This window comes from Branchiostoma lanceolatum, chromosome 8 (genome assembly GCF_035083965.1).
Source record: "Branchiostoma lanceolatum isolate klBraLanc5 chromosome 8, klBraLanc5.hap2, whole genome shotgun sequence".
Taxonomy (NCBI): domain Eukaryota; kingdom Metazoa; phylum Chordata; class Leptocardii; order Amphioxiformes; family Branchiostomatidae; genus Branchiostoma; species Branchiostoma lanceolatum.
Genome location: NC_089729.1, coordinates 4,698,168 through 4,722,703, shown reverse-complemented (window position 1 = coordinate 4,722,703; position 24,536 = coordinate 4,698,168). Strand labels below are relative to the sequence as shown.

The 24,536-nt window shown below is 39.9% G+C and overlaps 2 protein-coding genes across 4 annotated transcripts in view; one reads left to right on the top strand and one right to left on the bottom strand.

Annotated features, from left to right (window-relative positions):
- The window catches only part of LOC136439738 (programmed cell death protein 2-like), a 21,164-nt gene extending 12,249 nt beyond the window's left edge, over positions 1-8,915 (top strand). For both annotated transcript variants that reach the window (XM_066435297.1, XM_066435296.1), the window contains 3 exons: positions 5,335-5,448; positions 6,598-6,755; positions 7,527-8,915. In XM_066435297.1, the coding sequence (XP_066291394.1) occupies positions 5,335-5,448; positions 6,598-6,755; positions 7,527-7,663 (409 nt within the window). In that variant the 3' untranslated portion in view covers positions 7,664-8,915. The remainder of the gene's footprint in view (positions 1-5,334; positions 5,449-6,597; positions 6,756-7,526) is intronic.
- LOC136439715 (putative sodium-coupled neutral amino acid transporter 10) lies at positions 8,369-24,536 on the bottom strand. 2 transcript variants are annotated; one of them, XM_066435259.1, is made up of 18 exons: positions 24,103-24,536; positions 23,413-23,530; positions 22,945-22,990; positions 21,996-22,089; positions 20,910-21,050; positions 20,241-20,362; positions 19,607-19,709; positions 18,588-18,770; positions 17,367-17,484; positions 16,586-16,704; positions 15,806-15,923; positions 14,753-14,818; positions 13,937-14,022; positions 13,628-13,751; positions 12,964-13,064; positions 12,031-12,106; positions 11,503-11,759; positions 8,369-11,059 (listed from the first exon to the last, which is right to left on the bottom strand). In XM_066435259.1, the coding sequence occupies exons 1-18, from the start codon at positions 24,196-24,198 to the stop codon at positions 9,452-9,454; spliced, it is 3,576 nt and encodes a 1,191-aa protein (XP_066291356.1). In that variant the 5' UTR covers positions 24,199-24,536; the 3' UTR covers positions 8,369-9,451. The 2 variants fall into 2 exon arrangements, with proteins under 2 accessions (XP_066291356.1, XP_066291357.1); XM_066435260.1 differs by having other exon boundaries at positions 12,964-13,061.

Sequence of the window (24,536 nt, the reverse complement as noted above, 5' to 3'; positions counted from 1 at the left end):
CCAGCCTTCTGTTTTCATGATTTTTTTTTTCTAAAATTGTTTTTTTTTTTTGGAAAATAAAAATCTGTCAACCAAGAAATCAAATTGGTGTGGCCTAAGGGCACGCCTGTAAAGCAGTGTGTTAAGCACTGAGCGCGCCTACCCTGTATAAAAGAAAAACAGAAATAAATAAATGAACATACTACCAGAAATGAGTCGGGAAAAAAAGTAATTCAATATCTGTACTTGTCTATACATGTCTATTCTGTGCAAAAGAAATAGAATTATGTGACTGACCGACACGTAAATGTGGGGAGGGCGACGACTCTAAAGTAGGGAGGGCAACTTTAGGTACGAATTCCATTTGAAGACGTATCATTATTATATGGTCTGCCAGGGAACTTGGACAACTTATATATCACGTACAGATAGTTGTTATCAATTTTTTGCACCTATATTTGTGGATTCTGAATGAATTCAAACATGTCGGCGGCGCGTCCCGGCCAACTGTAGTCATTTGCATATGAATCTGATGCAGAGTGGGGAGGGCGAGTGAGTGATTACATGTTTTGTAGGACGATATTTGTACCGAATTACATCTACTCTGATAGCTTACCTACTTAATTGGATTTCATACGTTGTTTGTTCTGATTTTGTGGTGTAAACTTGTGTGGTAGAAAACTGCTTGGTGGAAACTGCGTGCCAGCGGCCGCGGTATATGGTAGATTCTGTGTAGTGTAACCCGGTGTGGTGTAACGTTAAACCTGTGTGGTGTAAATCTGTGTACTGTAAACCTGTGTGGTGGTATAGCCAGTTTGGCGGATACCTGTGTGGTGTAGCCTGTGTGGCGGAAACCTGCGTGGTGGAAATCTGTGTATTGTAAACCGGTGGTGGTACAGCCAGTGAGGCGGAGACCTGTGTAAAGTAAACAGGTGGTGATACAGCCAGTGAGGCGGATACCTGTGTAAAGTAAACAGGTGGTGATACAGCCAGTGAGGCGGATACCTGTGTAAAGTAAACAGGTGGTGATACAGCCAGTGAGGCGGAGACCTGTGTAAAGTAAACAGGTGGTGATACAGCCAGTGAGGCGGAGACCTGTGTAAAGTAAACAGGTGGTGATACAGCCAGTGAGGCGGAGACCTGTGTAAAGTAAACAGGTGGTGATACAGCCAGTAAGGCGGAGACCTGTGTAAAGTAAACAGGTGGTGGTACAGCCAGTGTGGCGGATACCTGTGTAAAGTAAACAGGTGGTGGTACAGCCAGTGAGGCGGTAACCTGTGTAAAGTAAACAGGTGGTGGTACAGCCAGTGTGGCGGATACATGTGTAAAGTAAACAGGTGGTGGTACAGCCAGTGTGGCGGGAACCTGTGTAGTGTAAACCTGTTGTGTTGGTACAGCCAGTGTGGCGGAAATCAGTGTGGTGTAAACCTGTTGTGTTGGTACAACCTGTGTGGTGTAAACCTGTGTGGTGTAAACCTGTTGTGTTGGTACAGCTAGTGTGGTAGAAACCTGTGTGGCATACATCTGTGTGGGTGATAATTTTTCAATAACAAAATGGAACTCCATTACACTTGCATTTTCCTGGCCCTTTGTCTGATGCTTGGCAAGGCTCAGCCAGGAGCACAGCCAATAGACAAACACGAGATAAAGGACGTACATGTCACATGTGACTTCAGAACTGACTGCACCTCTGACTGGGCTACGTTTGCCTTTATGATTAAGCACAGTGGGGTGAATGGGACTCATTTCGGTCACAAGAAAATGATGATGCACAATGATAGTACAAAGTTATCATTGATTATGATTTTGCTTCTAAGTGGAGATGTCGAGATAAATCCTGGGCCTAGACCGCCAAAGTTTCCCTGCGGGAGCTGTAACAAAGCTGTACAACATACCCATACTGCAATTTGTTGTGACGGCTGCGATAAATGGTACCATAAAGACTGCATTGAGCTATGTTCCCAGGTGTATACTGCATTAGAAACACACCAATCATACTCGTGGATTTGCTGTGACTGTGGCATACCAAACTTTGCATCAGCTATGTTTGACATAACTGATGATACTTTTCATTCAGTAAACTCATTTGATACACTGAGCTCTAGTGCAAGCTTGACAGATGACTCCCCGGTTGCTACATCCACTCCACTTAGATCTAAGCAGGGTAACCCCAATATGAGGGGTCGTGGTTTCAAAAAGACCAATGGTAAACTCTTACTGGTAAACTGCCAGAGTATTCGAAACAAAAAAGCCGAACTGGCGACTGTAATTGACACGTACAAACCAGATATAATAGCAGGCACAGAGTCATGGCTCAATCAAGACATAGCAAGCAGTGAGATATTCCCTGACAACTACATAGCTCACCGTAAAGATAGACAGACTGGCCCTGGAGGTGGTGTATTCCAGGTTAACAGGGATGATTTGATTGTCACACACAGGCCAGATCTAGACACAGACTGTGAGATCATTTGGACACAGACTCAACTAGCAGGAAAGAAACCACTAATGATTGGTACATACTATAGACCCCCATCGGACCAGGGCAATAGCCTGGATGAACTGGACAAGTCCATAAGTAAGATGGGACCTAAAATTAACTCTGACAACGTGATCATCCTTGGAGACTTTAACACACCTGGTATAAATTGGGATGCTAGCACTACAGATAACACTCAGAGCAATTCAGGACAGGCACAGAAGCTACTGCACTTAGTGGATAACCATGGCTTATTCCAAACAGTTCAAGAGCCCACTAGGAATGGTAATCTTTTGGACCTGGTCTTAGTTAATAACCCAAACATAATCGAAAAGACCACAGTAGTTCCTGGAATAAGTGACCACGACATGGTATTGGTGGATGTCAACCTTGCACCCAAACAAAACAGGAAACCCAAGAGAAAAGTGTACATTCGAACTAAAGCTGATGAACCGGCCATCAAGAGTGACCTAAGTGATTATGCAACGAACTTTAACAAACGAACCGAGGATATGTCCGTGACACAGAAGTGGGATGATTTTAAAGACAAAATAAAGCACACGATGAACTTGCACATCCCTAGTAAAACAACATCAAGCAGATACAACCTGCCTTGGTTCAACAGAAACCTAAGAAGGCATTGTCGTAAGAAACAACGTCTTTACAACAAAGCTAAGAGAACAGGGCGAGAGGAAGACATGAACAAATACAAGAGAGTTAAGAAGGGCGTACAGAAAAGCATAAGAGCAGCACATTCAAAATATGTGGCAGACATACTGGGGGAAGCTATAATTGACAAACCCAAAACATTCTGGTCATACATAAAAGGCCTAAGAAGAGACCTTGTCGGCGTAGCCCCTCTAAAGATTGGTAATTCCATTGTCAGTGATAGCGAGAAAAAAGCAGAGGCACTCAGTTCACAGTTTAAAAGTGTGTTCACAGAGGAAGACACAACAAACATGCCAACTCTCGGACAGCCCTGTACCCCTCCCATGGAACACATAGTGATTTCCCCTAATGGTGTCGAAAAAATGCTCCAAGGTCTCAATCCATCTAAAGCATCTGGTCCAGACCAAATACCTCCTTGGTTCCTCAAAATGACAGCCACCGAAATAGCACCTGTGTTAACCAATATTTTCCAACACTCGTTAGACACAGGAGAAATTCCCAAAGACTGGAGGGATGCAAATATATGTGCCATTTTTAAAAAGGGAGATAGAGCTGTCCCCGGCAACTACCGACCTGTATCACTGACCTGTATATCCTGCAAACTACTTGAACACATTATCCATAGTCATGTCATGAAACACTTAGAAAGTTTCAACATATTGACTGACTACCAACATGGATTCAGAGCAAAGCGATCCACAGAAACACAGCTTATATTGACAGCTCACGACATAGCTGGCGCACTGAGTAAAAAACAGGTAGATCTAGCAATTCTTGATTTTACTAAAGCTTTCGATAAAGTCCCACATAGCAGACTCATCACTAAACTAGAGCACTACGGAATTCAAGGCACCACACTAAATTGGTTGAAGGCTTTCTTGACCAATAGGGAACAGACGGTAGTGGTAGAAGGCAAGGCCTCAGCTCCAGTTAGAGTTGCGTCAGGCGTACCACAGGGAACTGTTCTGGGACCGTTACTCTTCCTCCTGTACATAAATGACTTACCAGACCAGCTTGATTCAAATGTTAGGTTATTTGCCGATGACTGCCTGTTATATATAGAGTTGTCCACACAGAGTAATTCACAGCTTTTGCAAGAAGATTTGAACACACTCGAAGAATGGCAAAGCAGATGGCTAATGCAGTTTAATCCGGAAAAATGTTACATCATGCATATAACAAACAAACGAAACCCAATTGTAACCACCTACCAGTTCTGTGGACAGGCTCTAGCAACAGCAAAGAGCCACCCGTACCTAGGCGTTACATTAACAACGGGGCTAAAGTGGAACACCCATATCAACAAAGTAACAACTAAGGCTAAACAGACATTGGGAGTGATCAAGCGTAATTTGTGGGCATGCCCAGCAAAGGTAAAATCACTTGCATACACGTCTCTAGTAAGACCAAACCTTGAATATGCTGCAACAGTTTGGGATCCATACACAAAGAAGGATATAGATAAACTCGAGAGGGTGCAGAACCAAGCTGCCAGATTCTGCACGAACAACTATGAAAGGGGCGCCAGTGTAACAAAAATGAAAGCAGACCTGCAATGGATGTCACTTGAGGACAGGAGAACAATGTCCAGACTTTGCATGATGTACAAGATGACTAATAAACTTGTGGACGTACCGACTGATAAGTATCTAATGCCAGCTCAGAAGAGGACCAGAAATAGTCATGCTTTTAAGTACCAGAGTTATCAGCCAAGGATTGACGTGTTCAAAAATTCGTATTTCCCGAGAACCATAGTAGAATGGAACTCGTTGTCATCAAGTACTGTAGGAGCTTCATCACTAAGTAGCTTTAAAGAACGGTTGCAGTCAGATATGCAAAGACTAGGTGTAACAGACCGTTCGGTGTAATATGACCAGCTGCTGCCGCGCCGCGTGCCTGCGAAGCTGGTGTGTTACGCCTGATGGCGGTTATACCGGCTATATAGATACAGATACAGATACAGACATGAGGAAAACTTAAGCAATTCTTGCATGCCAAAAGCTGGGTAATTTTGATATGAAAGTACATCCATACATTTGCTTTTCATACTTAACATTGGAACATCTTGGCTCCTACTTTAGTAAGTTGAAAGTAAATAGAAAAGTTGCTTGATTTCTTTACATGTTAAAGATACTTGACATGTACAAATATACAACAATTACAACAGACTAATCATATACAAAAATCTGTGCTTGTTATACTTAAAGTGCAGGAAAGAAAAGTGGAGGAGAGAGTTACGAGAAATCCACAGCTAGACACGGTGACAAAATCTTTCAGAAGTTTGCCAAGAGAGTGTCACTTTGTCCAGAGCAGATTCTCAGGTTGGTTCTGGTTCCATTGTTTTGGAGACATGTGTTAGTGTTGATTGTGTACTAGATAGGGGTGGGTACCGGTACCGGTACCGTGTACCGGTACAAAACCGGTATTTCTTAATGGACCGGTCCAAAAAAACCGGTCTGTATAAAATCAGTGGACCGGCCTATGGACCGATTAGAAAATTCATAGTACCAGGCGGCCACATAACTGGTCTAAGAAAATACAAAACAGCAGATTTAACTTCGTTTTCGAAGACGTTAGCTGTGAATCATACCTAGAAACACTTAAAGGATTAGTAAACAGACGGCGAGAAGAGTATAATTATAATTTTGAGACAAAGTGCAAACCTAAGAAATTATATCGTTCCAGACATGACGTTTGGAGATTTTGCGTGTGTCTCGCTCTCCAAAATATGATGTACTGCGACACTACTATAATCAGGTACAGGTACAGGTCCGGACCTGGACCTGACCCTCTGGACCTGGACCTGGACCGGACCTGAATTGTTTGTACCGGTACCCACCCCTAGTACTAGACATAAGGAGCTCTTGTTAAACTGGAGATTTATATATATTAAGCAGCTTGGTAAGATTTGCAGTAGAAAATATGAGATGTCTCTTACAAGAAAAGTCATGCTAAGGCCACACCAATTTTATTTGTTGCTTCTCGGATTTTTTCAGAAAAAAGCGACAGGGCGAATAAAGAATACATTTTTTTTTTTTACAAATAGTCTGGGCCTCTGGGGTGAAGATAAAGGTTTACATAACATAAAGAATAAGAGGATTATTCAAGTTTCAGCTTTGTATGGCTAATTTTATGCAAATGCACCCCTTTCTTTGATCTATATTTCAGTACCAAAATTACCTTTTGCCATGTAATATAAATTATGGATTGATATTGAGAAAGTTTTAATAAATGAAAAATTATAACTTATGATCAATGTGACCACACTTTTTATGTATGTGCAGGCCTTTATAATCTATTTTGGTGGCTATTGAGTTTTACAACTGAACAGATAGTAAAATTGGGAGTTAAAATTTGTGAATGGGAATAGTGACCCAATTTTTTTTTCTTTCAAAATGGGAAAAATAGGACAGGCTATTCCCAGAAGCAAATTGGCGTGGCCTAACCATATAACATTCTTGTATTTGCAGATACAGCAGGAAAGGAAATCCACTTTACATACAGGAGCCAGAGGAAACACACATGGTGGCACCTCCATGTTCAAACTGTGGTGGACAGAGAGTGTTTGAGCTCCAACTGATGCCAACCATGATCAGCATTCTAAAGAGACAGGGTGCTAACAGCAATGGTGAGCAAAAAAGAGACTTAATATTACATGTCACTGTAAATATGCTTAATTTCATGCATGTCCCCGTGGCGCAAGCGGTAACGCAACCCCGCTGCTTCGCCATCTGGATCAAATTCCGTGGATCCTAGGGCCCGCATTTGATCCTAGGGGTCGACTCGAGCTCGGACATGTTGTAAGGGATTGCATTCGTCATTTTGGATGGTGACGTAAAGCCGGCGGCCCCGTGTATGAAGGAACTTTAGGGTGTAAGCCTCAAACATCTGCACGTAAAAGAACCCAACACACTTATCGAGAAGAGTTGGGGTGACCTGGTATGCTTGGCCAAAAACACGAGCCGTGGCGAAGCCGCATTGCATTACCAGTAGCTACTTGAAAAAGCATTATGGTTCATCTCAATTGAGAATTTACCAGTATTTGGTAGTTTGTTTGATTACGCTGATCTGAAGGCTTCACACGTGGCATCGAATGGCTGAGTAGCTAACGGAGACAAGAATGATAGGTCACAGTTCAGTTCCTGGGTAGATGTTATGTCCTTGGGAAAGGCACTTTAGACAACTTTCCTCACTCCACCCAGGTGTATATGGGTACCTGACTTAGGTAAACGTGGTGGAAAGAGAGGTATGGGCTCCGCCTTCCATGCAGTACTATGCCCTAGACACAGTGGATAACAACCCACTGCCCCTACCACCTATAAAAAAGGCTATGCACTATCTTTGCCTTTGACCTTCCTTTTCAAATTTAAACTAACAGACCTGTGCCTTCATGTTGCAGATCCCGTTCTTGAGTTTGGTACAGTGCTGGTGTACACCTGTGCTGGAAGCTGTTGGACACAACAGAGCATGTCCTGTGTGGAACATGTGGTGGTGCAGGCAGACCCATACAACCAGTTCTTCACTCAAAGAAACTAAAATCATGCTAGTAGTAGGATTGAACATATAGGAATAATTATTCAACAGCAAAGTATACCCACGGGCTATAGGCTATGGTATTTATGTTGGGGACCCGCCGCGGTACATGTTTTCGCTCACATGCTCCCGAAGGCGGTTTCTCCCGTCATCCTTTTGGAAGCGTGATCCCTGTGCCGAGTACTTCGTCAGGATCGGAACTTCAGCAGCTATTCAACGATAATACCTTTGCCTACAGCCTGTGGTATACCTGTATGTTGTACTTCCTTGCACAAGTAACCATACATGTTTGTATTATTGCCTCTTTGTCAATAATTCTGTTCTATTGATTTAGCGTGCACAACTACACCCTACCGCTTACACTATTGAGCAATAGAAATTTTAGGTAACATGAAAATAGGCTTCCTTGGAAGACCAATATTTGGAAATGATTCAGAAATCTATTGGTTTTTTATGTTGGTGTTACAAATAAAATTGCAATACTTGTCCAAGTGCAGTGTAGATCTATATTGAAATATTGGCATGACTGATAATTTAGTTTTGAATTCATAACTTACTAATCTACATTGTAAGAAGTGCAAGAAATATTTAATAGACTTCTGAAAGTTCTAGGATTATCTGAGTACTATTTTTGTATCAATTATGATTTTTTTGATAAGGAATTGACTGTCTTATGGGAAATTTAACATAATTTCAGAAGACAAAATACTACCACATGACTTTATTATGTTAGTCAGTGTATGAAACAAAATGAGAAATTTTAAGTTACATTGTGATCTTTTCCTGTATGTACAGTCAAATATACACAGCATGGAAGGTAGAATACATGTTCTGACGTTTGATATAGATGCCATGAATATGACATAACATTTATGAACTTCTCAGCTCAACCAAAGTTAAAGTCAACATTTAAGTCTAAAGGTACATGTGTTATTCAAAGAATGAGAAACTGATATTGCAGTCTGCATGGTCCTCTACCTGTTAGAAGCTGAGAAGTATTCTACAGCCACAAGTGTTCTTCTTTAACTTTTAGCACACTGAAGTATGCAATTGGGCACCCCATTCTCTATTGGTTACCGAGTTAGGCAGCAGGGAGAAGGTTAAAGAGGCTAGTCGATTCCTTTGTGCCAAATTTTTCCATCTTTACATAGTAAAAGTCGTATTTTAAACATAACTTGCCCATAAACTATTTGCTTTGTACATGAATATCTTACAAAACTGTATCAAGGCCCCTTCTAATACTGTTTCATGTCTAGTGCTTGCAACAGATTCATATTTACCACAGGCAACAAGTGCAGTAAGACAGATCCAAGGTACAGATATGTAATAGATCAATTTCTTTCAAGCCCCAGAATTGACATCCATATAAGATAAAAAAATTACAAAACCTTCACTGAAGATTCTCACGTACAGTTCTGTATTTAAATTGCACCTAGTAGTCAGCTAAAGAGATTGTCATAACGATTTATTACCTTCCAGTTTCCAACTTGGCCTTAATATCTGTGTTTATGAACTATTGCTACCCTTTGCTTAAAAGTACACATTCAGTAATATTAAAAATGTACAGCGCTTTGACAGCTATCATTAGATGCAGAGATGATGGTGTATACGTGAAGAGATTTGACCTGTGAGAGCAAAGATGTTCAAAATACAATGTAGAATGTTTTTTTCATGATGAAATCGCATTAGTATTGTTACTAGGCATTGAATTTGTAAAACAAAGGTTTTATCTAAGTTACCAGTTTTAGTCAACCATTTTACACCAGAGGAAAACAAGAATTCCATAGAAATCTATTTCCTGAACTCCTTTTTATGATCGTGATCATCCTTTTTGTCAGGATGGGCTTTGAGATCCCTGACTTGAGCTAGATTGACCAGGTTGTGTCCTTCAGCTTGTCCCACCAAGTTTTTTTGAAGGCTGACACCATCAATCACCATTTCAACATTATTGTTCCCATCTACAGGAATGTTCTCCTCTTTCTTGTAATTGTTGAAATCCCATTTCTCGTCTTTTTCCTCTTCTATGTCTTGTTTCACCTCTTTGAACTTCATCTTTTCTTCTTCCTTGCCTTTTCGGTCATCACGGACTACACTTTCATCTGGTAAATTCTGATGGATTTCCTCCTTTGCTTTACTTTTATCATTACCTTTATCTGATTCAAAGGTCTTCACTGGTTTGACCGTTGCGTGGTACTTCAAGTCCCGATTCAACTGATTCTTGTTGACCAACACATCCTTAGCCTCCTCTGCTACGTCAATCTTGACAAGACCACCATCATCATCGCTGTTGAGATTCTTGCCTTCTGCATTGATGTTATCTTTGACAGCATCCTTCTGATGTCCTTCTGCAGGCTGGACCTGTAGTTGATCTGCAGCTTGTACCAGGCCATCCTTCGGCACCTCTACTATCTCCAAGGCACCAACGTCCCTCTCCACTCTGTGATGTGCAGGGTTTGCATCTGGCAGTCCGTCACGAGCAGGCTTGACGCCTTGATCCAAGCCACCAATAGGCTTCTCTACTGCTTTCTTGCTGTCAATTGGATCTAAATGCATGCCGACTTCATGCTTTTGTTGTATTGCCTTGTCTTGGTTGAGATGCTTGATGTTGTTTGCAACTATTCCCTGCCCCTGGTCTATCTGCCTCCCGTTGTCTTGATGAAGATCAACAGCTTGCTTCGATAACTTTGCCTTTCCATCTACCGCGATTCCTTGGTCCATCCTTACATTGTCCAGTGCAGCAACCTGCTGCAAGTTTGCATCTATCAGATGCCCTTGCTGGATTCCGACATTATCAACTATTCCTTGCTGCATACCGGCATTTGCCAGAATACCCTGATGGAGTTCTGCAACCTCTTGTGCTGCGTTATTTACCATGACTTCACGATTGTTCACTATTCCGTCTACAACATTGCCTTGCTGCTGCCCGAGGTCTCCCATACCTCCCTGAGGCAAGTTTCCGTGCTGCAATGCATCTCCGGCACCCATTTGTTGCAAAGATGCAACATCAGCAGGCTGGTGCAAGTTAGGAACTGCATCTTTGTGCAACTGCCCATCCCCCAGTTGTTGCTGCAGACCCATGTCCACAACATGACCTTGCTGCAGAACATCACCAACACCTTTCTGCAGTTGTAAATTCCCATCTACCATAGGCTGGTTAAAACCCACATCTCCAAGACCTTGCTGCTGCTGCTGGATGTCTGCACTCTTCTGAAACGCGACTCCCCCTGCTGCTTGTTGCGGCACCCCGATTTGGTCCCCATCTTGTTTCTGCAGGTCTTCATCTACATCCTTAGCCTTGTGCTCCTTCAGCTCATCCAACAGCTGCTGCTGGACCTCCAACAGCTTCTCCTGCTGTTCCTGCTGCTTCTGGATGATGTCAAGCAGCTGTTTCTTTTGACCCTGCAATAAACAAACAGTTTATTGTGATACCTCCGAGATACCCTTGAGATATCATTTAGTCCCCAAGGGGGCTAGTCTTTCTGGGTTTGTAAATTCATATATATACTTACATACAAACACTGGTATGCAGATATAAACAATTCCAAAGTCAAAATACATACAAGTTCCAAATCAACAGTCCAAAATCATTCGTCTTTCACAATCTTGATAACTCTACTCATAAAGTGTCTGACACAAAGTCTTAACATCAGTTGGCAAGTCATTCCAAAGCTTCACAGCTTTTGGAACTGCACAACAGGCACATGCATTACACAGCCTCTGTAATGGATACATCCCTGTTTTTACACAGTGTATCAAATCAAGCATTCTGCATTTCAGAAAACATTCCTATTTGATATCAAGTCATTCGGCATCTCTTTACATTGCAAACTTGGACAACCAACCTCATCTTTCTCTTCCCCATCTTCTTCCTCTTTGTCTTTAGGCTCTTTTTTCTCCTTTTCTTCATGCTCCTTGTCTTCTGGCTCTTTCTTGACATCCTCCTTAGCAGCCTCAGCTTTCTTCCTGTCATCTTCATCCTTCCCTTCATGTTTATCACGTGCTTCCTCCAAGTCTAGTTGCTTTTCATGTTTCTCGGCAGGTTCTTTCTTGTCTTCAAAGTCTTCAAAATCGTCTTTCATCCTTTCATCTTCATCATCCCCTGTGTACAATCAAAACATCATGTGGGACTGGAACATTTGAAAATTAAACTTACAAAATTGGACATAATGAAAAATGCAGCAAAAATCTAAATAGCTATGGATAATGGACCTGAACCATAATTGATGTCTACACCCACATTTGTTAAAAATACTTTCTGACATATTCTAAACTAATCTTCATAAACATTGTAGACTAATATGAAACATGACAGATAACTGCTGCCATACATAGTAGCTGTGGAGATGATGTGAAGTACAACAAATTCAGACCTGGGTCTTTTCCATCTCCCTCTTGGTCTTCATCCTTCTTCTCATCCTCATCCTTGTGATGTTGCTCCCACTGCTCCTATGTAGACATCATTATCATTAGTTCTAATAGTATGTAACAGTGCAACTTGATTCAAAACATTTTATGCCAAACATTTAAATCAATCTGATGCTGCCAAAACGAGAGCAACTGAATCAATAGACAAAGGAGCACAGCAATACATTCAATTTAATTTCACAGAGACACACAGCAATACATTCAATTCAATTTCACAGAGATGCACAGACACACACACACAGTGACAAACAGACGTACACACATGCACACACACAAACTAAGATATTTAAAGCAGTTTTATATCTCTTACTGAACTAGAGCTGTGTACCTAAACAAATTTTAGGTACAGGTACAGGTACACGGGTTTAGGTACAGGTCCGGACCTAAACCTGTACCTGAACTACTAATGTTCAAATAATGGTTGATATTCAATAAGGACAAAAGCATGGTTGAACCGATAACAACATAATGTTTAATTCTGCTAGACACAAGCCTGTTACATGGCATCTATAATGACCACAACCCTCACCACCAGTCAGCTATGAGGTATTACTTGTAAGAAAACAAAGATGAAAATTTGACTCATCGATCAGGCCTTGTTAAAGTTTATTCTGTGTTACAGAAGTCTTTCAGTGCACTGCCACAGTAATTTCATTGTGATTTTATCTGTCAAAGTTGCCATCCCTTTCCCTGTTATGCTAGCCAGACTTGAACTGATTACAACCGGTACAGTACCAGTACACCAGGGTTCAGGTATTATGGATCTGTACCTAATTGATAGACAGGTACCGGTACTGTATTGGTACACTGTACCGGTACACAGCTCTACACTGAACAATTACAGTATCACTGAACTACTAAAAGTTACAAAAACCTACCCCCAGGTCTGCATTGTCAGGTTTCACATCTTCCATGTCTTTATTGGGCTCCTTTGGTTCATGTGGAACTGGGGGTTCTAGCCTGCTGTCGTCCTTATCTGCTGGAAGGTCAATCATTGAAAACAAAACAATGTTTTCCAGGTTGTTGTTATTCTGCAGTTAGGCCACACCAATTTAATTTCTTGGTTAACAGATTTTTATTTTTAATTTCAGCAAAAAAAAATCATGAAAACAGAAGGCTGGGATGAAAACTTGCATCCGACCCTGTTCACTCCCTGAAACTGTGTGCACCAAAGTACAAACTTTCCTCTGAGATTCTGTTTTCATGTTGTTTTTCCAATCTAGTATTTTTGTAAAAAAAAAATTGTATTCCGTTAACCAAGAAAATAAATTGGTGTGGTCTAAGTGTCATACCTCTTTTATGATAAAAAAATAAGAGGCCAAATGTAAGTGCTTGTAAAGACTACAATCCATAGTACTTATTTGAGTATTCTGGCATTATAGTTGTCTTTATTTTATTAAAAAAAAAGTTTATTAGGAAAAGTCACACAACATCATACATGCAGCAAAAGCATTACTTTGTACAAGGGCATAATAGTACACTTTACATAATGCAGCTACATGTAGTTTAACTCTTAATCAGCTAATGCTTTGTATTGCTTGCCTTGTTCTTCCTCATGTTCCCTTTCCTTTTCCTCTTCTTCCTCCTCGTCCTTTTCTCCTGGTTTGTCAATCTGTACTTCCTTGTCATCCTTTCCTTTTCCTGCCTTCACATCAGGCACATCAACCTGGTGTTGAAACAGAAAAAAACTGTAAACCAACAGTTGGAGAAATGTAGCATTTTGCCATTCTCCTCCATCTACACACTATGTAAACTGTACAAAATAAACCAGACAAAATCAGCATGTGACTACTTAATGATTAGCGTAATAAAGCTGTTCAGCAATGGAAAACAAGCAAGTATCCTGTGTACCTGGACATTTTCTTTGTCTTTATGATGTTCTTCCCCTTCCTTATCCTGGCCTCCCCCATGGTCTTCATAACCTTTGTTTGACCCACCTGTGGATAGAACCAGAGGTTATGGTACTGAAGTGTTAAACTAGGTATAGATCACAACTCACACACGTCTACTAAACTCACGTGTTGTATTGACAGAACTCAGAACTTTCTGCACAGAGAAGAAAACCACATCCGGGGTGTTAGCCCCTGGTACTTAGTGCGCAGGTGCCTGATACTAAAGGCGGGAAAACTACTAGATAAACATGAAGTGAGCCACATACAGTGGTAGAGAATAATGAACACATAAAATCATGGAGAAATCATTGACAAGTGTCCTTTCAGAAATGCCAATCCCTAAGAATGGGAACCCAGCACAAGGGTCACTAACAGAGATGGCCAATCAGCACCAAGGAGAGAGAGCGATATGGGCCTTGGAGAGTGGTGGTGATAGCCAATCAGCACCAAGGAAAGAGAGCAATATGGGCCTTGGAGAGTGGTGGTGATAGCCAATCAGCACCAAGGAGAGAGAGCAATATGGGCCTTGGAGAGTGGTGGTGATAGCCAATCAGCACCAAGGAGAGCAATATGGGCCTTGGAGAGTGGTGGTGATAGCCAATCAGCACCAAGGACTTAACCAGAAAGAAGGGATGATGTTTCGAAAATGCTGTACGTGTAATTATGATTCAAAGAATAAATTGCAGACACGGAAGAAAATGAAAGTTATTTGCCTAGTACTATCTGTTCTAACATTTTTGAAAACTTTTTATACTATTTGAGAAGCCTGACATACCTCCAAGTGACTGCAGTGACTCCATAGCATTATTGTTGTCTACGTCTCCAATGACATTTCTCACAGCTAAAACAACACACAAACATAAAGTTAACCATACCCATAGTAACACACATTTACATTGACAAAGCAATGAAAATAGAAACTCAGAGGTTTTTCTAGAAAAATTGAACAAGAGGGAGCACACAGGCGAGGGAGCGGATTCTATGTACTTATGGAAGAATCGATTACTGAGTGACGGCTGTATGCTGGATATCAAGCTAAAATCTGATTTTGACAAGGGGGCGCTAGGCTGTAAAAAGAGGGAGCAGCGCCCCTCTTTCCCTGGAAACTAACTCATTATACTCAAGATAACTAAATACAGTTTTTGGACACTAACAGAAAGGGTTTAAAAAGGCAAATGAATCGATGTTTCTGGAAGAAAAGATCCTACCGGTAATACTTACAGAGGAGTGCAATGCATATGACTGTCATTGATCATACTTAGCTTTATGATCCTATAATTGTAAATACAAAACTTTCTGGCCTTTGATAATAAAAGTAAAACATCATTCAGCTACATGTTCAGTATACAAAATTAATGAATTTCTTGACAAAAGTTACATTTACCAAAGTCTGGTACATTATCCACAATGGGTTTCATGTAAATTTAAAGTAAAACATGTTCAGCTACATGTTCAGTAATATACAAATGAATTTCTTGACAAAAGTTATATTTACCAAAGTCTGGTACATTATCCACAATGGGTTTCATGTAAATTTAAAGTAAAACATGTTCAGCTACATGTTCAGTAATATACAAATGAATTTCTTGACAAAAGTTACATTTACCAAAGTCTGGTACATTATCCACAATGGGTTTCATGTAAATTTAAAGTAAAACATGTTCAGCTACATGTTCAGTAATATACAAATGAATTTCTTGACAAAAGTTACATTTACCAAAGTCTGGTACATTATCCACAATGGGTTTCATGTAAATTTAAAGTAAAACATGTTCAGCTACATGTTCAGTAATATACAAATGAATTTCTTGACAAAAGTTACATTTACCAAAGTCTGGTACATTATCCACGATGGGTTTCACTGCCACATCTGGGGCCTCCCCAGGAGTAGTCAGTGTTGTGTACGTACTGGCCACCAGTACACTCACTCCAACAAACAGGGCAATCTACAGGGAGCACAGAGAAATACAAGGTTAACTGCTTCCTGAATACATACATAGTGTTGATGTGTATATGTCCATTTTAAAACTATGAAATGCATTCTTAAACAGGTAAATCTTGAAACTTTCACAGAAGTTTTATTTTCAAAGTGACCTCTATATCACAAATTCATGACAAAGCAAATACTACGCTTCAGAATGGTTTCAACTACGGATTTAAAACACCACGAAAATCTCCTTTTTCCTCCTACCGCAAAACAAAACCACAGCCAAAGTGAATGAAGTTACTGTAACAGTACAAACTACAATGCCCTACATGTTTGATTACCACAATGCTTGGGTACTGCACTTATTCTTAACTTTCTTTATCCTTCACTAAATAGATAAGGATATAGTGTAACTCCTGCAAGCAAGAAAGTTGCATTTAAGTATATCAACATTCAATAGAGAGAGGAGCTCATGTCCAAGAGAAGGTAACTAGAGAATGCAATCCTAATGAAATCTAAAAATGCTGTACCATTTCATGGCATGTCACAGCAAAACAAGCCACAAGCAGTCTTCTAGTGGGTGGTAAGACATTCAAAACCAAAGGTATTGTTAAAACAAACAAACAAACAACATACATAATGTACAATAATATGTTACTTTATAGGCTGCACCACACTGACCTGTGCTGTGAGTTTGCCGGAGCTTTGTGAACTGAAGAAGTTCAGGAACATGAGGGAAGGAAAGATGAAGCAGATCAGGACTCCTGTAGTGGCTCCGGTCAGCGCCAGCACTGTCTCAACTGGGGGTTAAAGTGGACAGAATACAATCAATATCAATGGCTTTTTTTTATTATTTGTTAGTTTGTTTGTTTGAACCTTTGTTTATTCATGATAAGCTCATAATCAAATCGGCACGCAGGCCGCTTTTCATTGAGGTCATGATCATATGAGGGAAGAGGTAAGGCTCAGATACAATATAACAGAGATACACAGTCATTTGAGTCCTAATAACTCTATCAACATATATCATTACAATTATATTTATGGTACAACAATATACACTTTCTACAACATACAACATAAAGTAGGGCGAAAGCTAATTCATGGTATTGTAATGTACTGTACATTGTGTGCATTGAGTCCTACATCTTGTTTTAAATAATTTCTACATCTAAAGCAGTAAAATCAATTTACAGTTCTTTCTTTTCATTCAAGTTCACATCATTTTATTCACAAATTAGCACTTTTTAAAAGAAAGTGTTTCGTGTAAAGTAGAAGTGATAACTTTTTATGATAACATTTTATTTTAACTTCTTTAAAGGCAATTATTTTAGTTACTGTACTAGTGCATGTATGCAGACATATGCAGGTTCACGTAGAGATGAAGAAATGTACCAACATCATAATTTTTGGCAATGCCTCAAGGGCAGAGGCATTTCTTATAAAATTATTCCTAACTTACTGTTAGGGATGACAATCCCAGTGATGAGAGAAAAGATGATGATGCTCATAGTGATGGCCTTAAACCTCAGAGGTGGGATATAGTTTCCTCCTGTAGGGATGTTCTCTAATGTTGGGACCTAGAGAAGATATAAGATCTTTATTGACACAACAAAAGCACAGCGACTTTTGTAAGGTCTACTACATACATACATACAAACGAATAAGTGCATACAAATGAGTTTGATTACACACAATCATATGGGATAGAGCAACATATCGAAATATAAGGCAACAATTTCTACATCAAGCCTATGTTTTCACAAACTAAAACAGGAAAAAGTTCAACCCAATAAGCCTGTTTACGGTTTGAACGGGGCATGCATGAGGTCACAGGTAACGACCCCTAACAGTTTTTGTCTTGACCATGCTTGATACCGTGTCCAGTCAGGTTTTGTTTATGTCTCAGAGGCCTTGAACTTGAACATATTACGCATGATGCATCACACTGAGCATACACAGTTTAAACCATGAACAGACTTATACAGTAATTCGGAAAATAACTTGAAGCAGGGCTCAACATTTTTTTCATGTGCAGAAAAAGAAACACATGTATAGGCAACTTGTAATTTGACAAGCTAAACGAGTGGAGGCTTGGCATAATGAATCACATATTACAGAAAAAAGTATCTCAAGCCCTGAATTATCTAGAAGTTTACACAATCACTGACGAAAGACAGCGGATGCCGTCTGAAACGTCTGTTTCAAAATTCTATCCAGCTGCTTTAGTAACTATTTGGGGCATATCTTACTACCTGGATGTCTAACCTTCATCAACGTAGGTTTACACGTAATTTGTCAGTGATGAAGGGAGTTGGCAAGTAAGTTTTCATAAACCTACAAAACGTTTTGAATCATGTCATGAGATTATCAAACATGGTGCAAACACAAATCTTTTACCAACAGTCCTGGCTGTTTCTAAACTACTAGAGTCAATTCCATGTCACCGAGAGGGTTTTCAAATAATATTGCTAATGAGTTCAAACAATTTTAGATAAAAGACTTTTCCAGTCAAAATAGTTCTAAATTGTTCAAACAATTAAGAATGAAAGTTTGAACATTTTTGAACTATATATTTTGGAACTATTTTGAAAGTAGTTGCACAAATATCTCTTTATTTAGAACAAAAGGCAACAAACACCCACTCGGTTATGTGGAATTGACCCTGTAATTACAAACCCACATGTTTTCTGAAGAACAGTGTGTCGATGCTCTGTCTGCAGGGGAAGATCATGAGAGGGAAGCTGACAGCCACGGACAGACAGAACCCCATCTTCACCACTTCTGCCATGAACGTGGAGGAGAAGTTCAGCAGGACGTCACCCTTAACCAGCTCACAAAACGCCACGTAGCCAAAGAAGCCAACCTGCAAGAACAAAGTATTGGTGATAAACAATGTGAAATGTATTGGTGCTCTACAACAATAAACAACAACAGCTTTAAACAATAACTGCAGCTAGATGTAGCCTGAGTACCTGTCTTTTTAGCCTGAGTGCCAGCCTTTCCGCTACCCTAGCTCCGCTGCGCTACCCAAGCTCCGCTTTTTGGCGAGGAGCGGAGCTTGGGTAGCGAACGGAGGCAAAAAAGGCTGGTACTCAGGCTAAGCTAGATGTGCAAAGATTAGATGTGACAGGTCATGTAATTTCTCTTATCTATTCATATATGAATTTAATATGTAGGTTAATTCATCTGTATCTACTTGATTGTTTGTATGTATAGATGTTGCTGTACTTTTGTTCTGTCAATAAAGATATTTGTAATATAACCAGCTGCTGACATGCCACGTGCCTGCGAAGCTGGTGTGTTACGCTGAAAGGCAGTTATACACGTAATATACATGCACATGTAATATTGAGGCTACGTACAGAACAATCAAAATGCCAGTCTGTTCCATTGTTTATCCACACAAATGAGAAACAAGGAAGTAGAAGAAAACACAACCAAACAAACTCTTAGAAACTTTAAGTAACAGTTCATCAAGTTTAGTTGCTGTAAGGCCACACCAATTTAATTTCTTGGTTAACCGATTTTTATTTTCAAAAAAGAAAAAACTTAGAAAAAATAAATCATGAAAACAGAAGGCTGGCGCAGTCTTCTGTTTTCATGATTTTTTTTTTCTAAATTTTTTTTTGGGGAAAATAAAAATCGGTTAACCAAGAAATCAAATTGGTGTGGCCTAAGGGTAGAAATGTGTGCACTTACGCAGAGGTAGATACTGCCCACCATGTTGATGGCATCTTGTACGATGTTGTTCATTCTTTTGACTGAAGGTTCATCAAGGGCACCGTACAGCACAAACAGCTGGCTGTGGGTATTACACAGAAGAACAGAGAAAAAAAGTCAATCTCTGACATGTATACAGTCTACAACTTGCTAGACTGTGTGCTACTGATCTTGCCCCCTCCCGTTACGTAGAACAGTTACATATCTGTACTACAGGAAGAATTCAATCCATTAATACATTGAGAACAAATTTCAGAATAATGTCTAACTTTTGCCTTATGATATACTAAACACATGCCATTCCATTCACATATCACATGCAATAGCAAATATCGCCTCTCCTTTGCTTCACATGCTAAATCCAATTTCCGTAAAACAATTTCATCAGGTTGGTAGAATATAGGATATAGGAGATTCTTTTTAGTAATTTTACCCAACCAGGTAATCTCACCTGATAGATATCGAAACGTTAGCAGGTGAGATTACCTAGTTGTGTAAAAAGAATCTCCTATATGCTAAATCCAATGTTATAATACAGCAATCTAAACTGGTAGTCATTCTTAAAGCAATTTACAATCTTCAAATGAGAACACCTTGTAAACCCAAGACCTACGTTTGACATGCGAATGCCATAGAGAAGATGGGGAGACATTGGAAGATGCCTGCAGGCCTCCACATCTCCACTCTCTGGATCCACGATCCTGACACCAGGTTTGGGATCGCCCACATCAGCACCTGCAACAATAACACATTTCTTCTAGATAGTAGAGTTTGTTTGTTTGAACCTTGTTTTACTCCTGAGAGGTTTAAATTGGCATGCAGGCCACGTTTCATTGAAGTCATGAGGGAAGAGGTAAGGGTCAGATAAAGATAACATTCATTGCGACAAGTAAAGTAATTAATGGTTCTTCAAGAACTTGTCTAATCTTGCTTTGAAGGCATTTACTGAGGAGCGCATTGGCAAGTTCATCTGGAAGCCCATTTCACCAAGGAATTATCCTATTGCTACAGAATATTATTGGTTTGTATACTGACAGTCTGTGAATGCAGAAATGTTTGCAGTGGTTTTATGTTCAAATTTTTTTTGCGATGAACTCTTTACCGTGAACTTAAAACCAGCGCAAAAAGTCGTTCCCTTGTGTGACTGTAGTGCTACTATTGTTTCAAACCTGAACTCAAAACCACCGCGAAAACTCCATTTTCTCCCTGTCGCAAAATCAAATCCCCACAAATATTTCTGCATTTAATTTACAGTATTTGTTGATGTTGTGTTCAGTCTTACCTCGACGATGAAGACAGAGTAGAAGAGAAGTGACATGGTGCTGACAGCTGTGAAGCTGGTGATGTCCCTCATCATCCCCAGGGGCGTGACGATCACTATGGCAACAAACACCAGCAGCCCCGCCCGAAGACTGGCAGTATTCTAATAAAAGGGAGTACATGCATGTATAGAAGTTACATCAAAGCGTTTTTTTCACTGAACTAAAAAAATAAAGTAAAATCTTAAATCTAAATTAGATTTAATCGTTCTAAAATCGTTTGATAATAGTGTTTGAATCAAATATAATATATATCATCATTAAAGAAAAACATAGATTTTCACAACTGTTCTTGATCTTTCTTCCATTAAAACTGAAGTTGTGGAAAGCATTGTTTGGTGTGAGTGAGTAAGTGAGTTGAGTGAGTGCGTGTGTGAGTGAGTGAATGACTGAGTGAGTGGTTGAGTGAGTGTGTGAGTGAGTGAGTGAATGACTGAGTGAGTGTGAGTGAGTGTGTGAATGAGTGAGTGAGTGAGTGAGTGAGTGAGTGAGTGAGTGAGTGACACAGAAACTTCACAATGTACATGTACACTGTACTCCATTAAAAAAAGACATGCCATGGTTAAAATTCAAATTTAACACTCCATTGATGATCATTGTAAAACACAGGGTATACATGTGTAGGAGATTCTTTTTTCGCAACCAGGTAATCTCACCTGCTAACATTTCGGTGTCTGTCAGACACCTTCATCAGAGCTTCTGACTTGAGTACTGTTTCTCACCGCTATAACTAGTATAAGTATCCGATGTAGGTGGTGCTTTTGCAGTGAGAACAGTCCCAAACATGGCTAAGTTTGTATCCACCTCGCCTAAGTTGTACATCGGCTACTTATAGCGGTGAGAAGCAGTACTCCAGTCAGAAGCTCTGAAGAAGGTGTCTGACAGACACCGAAACGTTAGCAGGTGAGATTACCTGGTTGTGAAAAAAGAATCTCCTATATCCTATATTCTACCAACCTGATGAAATTATTTTTGATTGTAAAACACATTTTTGTGTGACACAAAGTATAAAATCTTGCATAGTCAATGATAGACATGCTGATACATACCTCTAGTCCTGTAATCTCTGCTACTATAGCAGGTCCCAAGTCACCAATGATGACATAGAAAGCAACACATGTTCCCAACAGCAGTCCAATAATACTGAAAACATAAACATTTCAATGAAATGAAATGATGCATATGTACTGTGAGTCACAGACATTCAAAGGAATATATATTGTGTCGAATACGGTCAGAAATGCTGGCGAATCGCGGCAAATCACGACGTAGAGGCTGAAATGCACGGGCGAAATTCTTGTTTTGTTTACGTTTTTCCTTGTTTTCTTCGATGACTTTCTTCGATTGAGTCTTGAAAAACGGGTTTCTAATGAGATCACCGTATGCCAAAGGCACCGACATCGATTCTTCGCAAGCTTAACAATAGCAACAAACAAAAGAGTGTGAATGTCCAACGATATAGAGCGTCCCCACGCCCGCAGTAACAAAGAAAAACAAAGAAATTATGCCAACCTCTCGTATTTTTTTCCCGATTTCTCGGCATTTAATTTGTCTTTTTTTAAAGAGGACGGCCTATGTCTGTGTTCAGGCCGTCCAAAGCGACATAAGGCCGTCATTTGACGGGAAGACGCCCCTCTGGCGGAAACACTGACTGTGACATATACGTTGGAAAACACAATCATAAAACATAGGTGTATTGAACTACAATTCATGTTATTAGATGCTCTTTCAAAGCAAGCTTTTATTTAGTAGTTTTTATCTGTTAAAAGTCATGGCAAGTCTCTTGTTCACAGTTGTAGACAAATATGTCTCAGCTGTTACAGTAACAAAGATGCAACTCTGTCCATGCTAGCAGCATAGTTAATCTGTTTCATCTGGATCAGTAATCTAGCTTTCTCTTCCAACACGTGTCTGTGTATCTGTATCAATCACACAAAAATTCACCATCAACATCTGCAGCAATGAAAAAGGTATACAGTTTCAAACCTGTGATCTCACCTTAGTTCTACAGCTAATTTTCCCGCTGCTCCAAAAGTATGCAAGGCTGCAGAGGAAGTATGAATATTAGTACATTAATTTTTAACATACATGTATAGTGAATCAGAATCACAAGTGCAAACTAAGGAATTATTTTCTGGATGGAAAAATACTAGCTGTTTCACTGACACATAGTTTCTTTGCATGCATATGTGTTTGCCATGCAACTTTTTGTGCACTATTTTCTACTCTAGATAGAAACTTGACTGTCTTGAGTCAATTGTACGAACGTTGTTAAATGTTTACACATTCATTCCCAAGTCAGTATAAGTACTATAACATCCAAGTTGTACATTTACATGTGTATATATAAACATACATTGTATATATGCAAGGAAACTTATCTACATGATGCTCTACATCAATGTTTTACAGCTGCTATAGACTTAAAAGACATATACATGTATATAGGAAGTCTAAAACCCCTACCCAAGAACTCGTAGGACCGTTTCCGTGCTGCGAATGCCGTCTTGAGGAGCATGTTACAGGACACTCTGGTGAGGTAGGCTGAACACAGCAGGAGGAGAGACCCCAGCAGTATGCCACACTGGTGGGGAGGGGCAACATAGAATTTACACAACAAATACGTATGTGACCTAAATTTTGTAAAAAAAGCACATGTATTTATAGCTATATAATATATTTGCGAAGTGGATACATCATCACCATGTCAATTTTGAAATTTACATAATTTTGCTTTTATTCATCTAAATTTGCTTGTTTGGGGCAGAGTTTCCCAGTTTTCAACACATTAATACTAGACGAGTAGTACAGCACCATCTTTTAATACAGCTCTTACTTTCTGGTGACATTACATCCCTCATTATTATACTTATAGCCCAGGGTCCCAGGACTGCTGATATATAGTTCAATCCTTAAGGGTTTAGAGTACAAATTTACGTGGATGGTCTAACAGCGTTAAACCACAACCATTCATAATTTTGATACAAAAATATTCCCTAAATCTTCGGGCAGTGCCACGTATGTTGGTTCTGACAATCTAAACAAAGCTCATGGCATTCGTATATCTAAAGCAGAAATGTTATGAAGAAACACTAGTACATGTACCATATTAGTATGACCTGTTGATAGAACCACACCTGTTATTAATTAACTCACCTGTTTAAAACAGTAAGGCATGGCCAGGATACTGACGCCTATGATGGAGTTCCCCAGGTTTAACACAAAAGGCCAGTTGTTGCTGCGGCCCGACATGATGGTTGGCACCCGTTCGTCGTCTATCTTGAAAAACTTCTCAAACACTCAGATTAAAATCCACCTTCGCACCTGCCTAACAGGTTTCTCTCTTCACCTTTGTTACCTGGGCCAGGTCATACGTGCCTTTTACTCTAAAGAATAATAAACAGCAACACGCGAGGCGCGCGCTACGTAATCATCTTCTGGGATTTGTTGCCAGACATTGAAAACAATATTTCCACGTTCTTACGTTAAAATGAAAAGTTAAGAATGTATCTGCGTCTCGTGTTTCGGTAGAGATCGTCCCGATCGGAAGAATTCCGTCCGGGAAGTTTAAAAACTCATTCAGTCCAAAA

Coding starts and splice junctions, on each gene's coding strand:
- LOC136439715 (XM_066435259.1), bottom strand. CDS start 24,198: ATGTCGGGCCGCAGCAACAACTGGCCTTTTGTGTTAAACCTGGGGAAC. Junction 21,051..21,995: donor CAGAGATTACAGGACTAGAG/GTATGTATCAGC, acceptor CCCTTTTATTAG/AATACTGCCAGTCTTCGGGC. Junction 14,819..15,805: donor GGATAATGTACCAGACTTTG/GTAAATGTAACT, acceptor GTGTTGTTTTAG/CTGTGAGAAATGTCATTGGA.